General features: G+C 39.6%; 1 protein-coding gene across 1 annotated transcript; it reads left to right on the forward strand.

The window, feature by feature from the left end:
• The first annotated feature begins 321 nt into the window (after positions 1-321).
• LOC125343156 (chromobox protein homolog 3-like) lies at positions 322-843 on the forward strand. The gene has a single exon (XM_048335426.1). The coding sequence runs from the start codon at positions 322-324 to the stop codon at positions 841-843; it is 522 nt and encodes a 173-aa protein (XP_048191383.1).
• Positions 844-3,436: the final 2,593 nt, after the last annotated feature.

Below are 3,436 nucleotides of genomic sequence, written 5' to 3' on the forward strand. Positions count from 1 at the left end.
ACAATTTAGCCATAGCACCCTGCCAGTGTGTGTCTGGTCTGCTTTGTTTGTCTATTACTCAGAAGCCAGGTTGAAGCTAAGGAAAATTCCACACAGATGTATGTTTTGTAGATCTGTAGGCATGGGGATTTGTGAAGTTTCACAATTAGTCTGACTCGTGTTGGTTTTTTTCTTTGTTTCCTAGGATTTACCATAGAAATTTAACAAAAATCCCTTTGGAGGTGACTGGAACTTGAGGCTCCAGAGCCAGAGTTGCATCAGGATTGTGACTTGGAGTATCGGAAGTGGTTAATAAGAACTCTTTACATCTGCAATTAAAAAATGGCCCCCAAGAAACCTAGAACACCCAAAAGAAGAAAGACAAGGCATGGAGAACCTGAAAATGTTGAAGAGGCAGAGCATGAAGAATTTGAAGTGGAGAAAGTAGTAGGCCGTCGTGTAGTAGCTGGCAAGGTAGAATATCTCCTGAAATGGAAGGGATATTCAGATTCTGATAATACCTGGGAACCAGAAGAACATTTACATTGTCCAGACTTAATCCATGCTTTTCTGAATTCTCAGGAAGATAGCAGTGAATCTGAAGGTAGCATATCAAACGTATCAACAGAGAATAGCAATGCAAATGATAACCCAACAGGCTTTGATAGGGGTCTAGAGGCAGAACAAATACTTGGTGCCACAAGATCTAGTGAAGGATTAATGTTCCTCGTGAAGTGGAAAGATTTAGATGAACCTGAGTTGGTGTTTGCAAGAGAGGCTAATGTTAAATGTCCTCAAATTGTAATTGCTTTTTATGAAGAGAGGATAATTTGGGAGGCTTCACCAGAAGATGATGCTCAGTGATAAATGCATATATATGTTTGTGTATGTATATATATAGGTATACATATATGCATAAAATACATTTAAACTTGGAGTTTTGGTTCTTGTGTTAATAGTTTGAAACAATGGCTACATTCTAATGAAACCAAATTTGACATGTTGGTTTTGAAAATGGTGTTAACGACAGAGTTGAAATATTTTTTGCCTCAGTGGTACTGGTTACTTTGAAGAAGTATAATAAAGACTTTCTGTAGTTGCTTCCTCTAAGAAAAGAATATTTTATTCTGTTGTATATTTGTTTCCTCTGCATTCGCGAACAGGTTTGTTATTAATTTTAGACAAACTTTTTGATTATTACATAATCAGAACAAGTTGCCTTTAACTGAATTTGAGTGTGTGTTTGAGGGTGTGTTTGTATGTGTTTATACACATATAAAAGATTCTTACACTATAGTTCATTCTTTGGGAGAGTTTGCTTGTTTAAAGGTGTGGACATCAAATGCAAGACCTTGCATATGACAGGCAAATGTTGTATCAGCGAGTCACATCCCATTCCTACTTCCCTTCTTTTTGGAAACAGGGTCACTGAGAATCTTAGGTTGGTCCTGCTCTTGCTACGTATCCAGACATGCCTCAAATTTTAGGTCTTCCTGTCTCTGCCTTATATATGTGAATATAATCGGTTGTTTGCACATTTTCCTAAAATGAATATTTACCACTCTCAAGAACTTCCTAGACAGACAAAATTAAAACAAATCTTAATTCCATTAATTAGCTAAGCAAACCTAAGTGGACATTGAATATTTTCTCTAGTGAGCCATTTCTTTACAGAATATTGGAATCTGTATACCGAAAGCTCCTGAATTTGGTGGTTTTTTAAAGACTGAGCTAATGGAAATGTAGTCAGCTGCTTGCAGATTTGAAACTGTACAACCCCCTGATATAAATGAATGAAAAAAAATTTATAATTATTGACTTGCATGCTTCCTCATTACCTCAGTTCATTCCTTACATACAAATCCGATCTTACCAGTATTGAGTTACTGGTCCTACAATAGCCAGAAAATTAACTTTTTAGTAAGCAGACTAATGCCTCACTGTATATTGTTTACTTAACTTTAAATATTGGGAAACAGTGGTCAATAATATTTTTATATTCTTTAAACAAAATTAAAGAGCTTGGCACACCGGTGGCTCATATCTGACATTGCTACTCAAAAAGCTAAGATCTGAGGATCGAGTTTGGAGGCCAGGCTTATTAGGAAAGTCCCTGAGACCCTCATCTCCAGTTAACTACCAGAAAAAATCAGAAGTGTAGCTATTGTTTAAATTGTAGAGAACTAGCCTTGACAAAAACAGTGGCAACGTCCAGGCCCTGAGTTCAAGCCCCAAGACACACTCTCTCTCTCTCTCTCTCTTTCTCTCTCTCTCTCACACACACACACACACACACACATACACACACACACACACACACACACACACACACACAAGATTATCTTTATCCATGCTCTGTGCTCTGCCTTCTGATACCATTCTTTCCCCCTGGAAAGATGAGGGGCACAAATAGCTCCTGATAGACTGTAAGAAAATCCTGGTTTTTTTATGTGACTCCTGTCATGATATGAGTGAGAAGAGGAGGAAATACCTGTATGCATCATTTCCAGTATTCTTTTGTTCAAGAGCACAGAGAATTTACCCTGCCTCAAGTGGCTCAGTGTTGATAAGTATGTGGCAGAGGAATTTGACTCCCTGCAGTGTACCTGAAGACTCAGGTTAGAGTCTGATCCTAACTTGGTATTGTAAAAATACCAGCAGCAAGTGAGGATGAAAATTGTTAATTAGATGTATATGAGTGCAGTGGTTTGAAGAAGGGTTAAAATGTAAATTCTAGCTACCTATTGCTGATACTGTGAATTTATGTGATCAGAAGGCCTGGGCTCACTCCAGAAATGCATGGATGCCAGCACTTGGGGCAGAAGACACCTTACTATGGTGTATGGTGCAAATGAGGCTTCATCCTGCTCTTGGTTGATGATGCCAGACATTCCCCAGGCTGCTTGGTACCACTGTGTATCCCAACTGAAGCAAAGTGTGACTGCTCCCTGAGGGGAAGAACAAGGTCTTCTTAGCTGTCCCTGCACCCAAAAGAGAAAATCTGTAGTTAGTCTGTGGTGACTCAGGAGGCCATAGGACCCGTGTGATTACAATGGTGTTTCTAATGTCTGTGGTAGCCCATTCCTTCTCTCCAAGATAATGGGGGAGCAAAGGTGGATATGGGTTTGTTGAGGCTTGGGACCAGCCCAGGCATAGAGATTTCCTTCCCACAGTCTCAACAAGGAAAGAGCACCTGTTCAGAGTGGAAGTGTGGCAAAGTGATGAAATGCCTCCTGAAAGCAAGAAAGAGGACGGGAATGGCTGAATCTAAGTCCCATGACCAGCTTATATACGCGGCACACACACAAGCATGCAAGCACACACACTCATTTATCATGATGCTTTTACCTCTCGCTCATTGTGAAGACAAAGACAACCAAGGCAATATTAGAAGGCTTTATTGAAAGTATAAGTAAAACAAAAAGGGCTCAGGATCTAGATCCACTGATAATGCACC

This window comes from Perognathus longimembris, chromosome 28 (genome assembly GCF_023159225.1).
Source record: "Perognathus longimembris pacificus isolate PPM17 chromosome 28, ASM2315922v1, whole genome shotgun sequence".
Classification (NCBI taxonomy): domain Eukaryota; kingdom Metazoa; phylum Chordata; class Mammalia; order Rodentia; family Heteromyidae; genus Perognathus; species Perognathus longimembris.

Bases quoted from the DNA above. Each gene is read 5' to 3' on its own strand.
- LOC125343156 (XM_048335426.1), top strand. From the start codon at position 322: ATGGCCCCCAAGAAACCTAGAACACCCAAAAGAAGAAAGACAAGGCAT.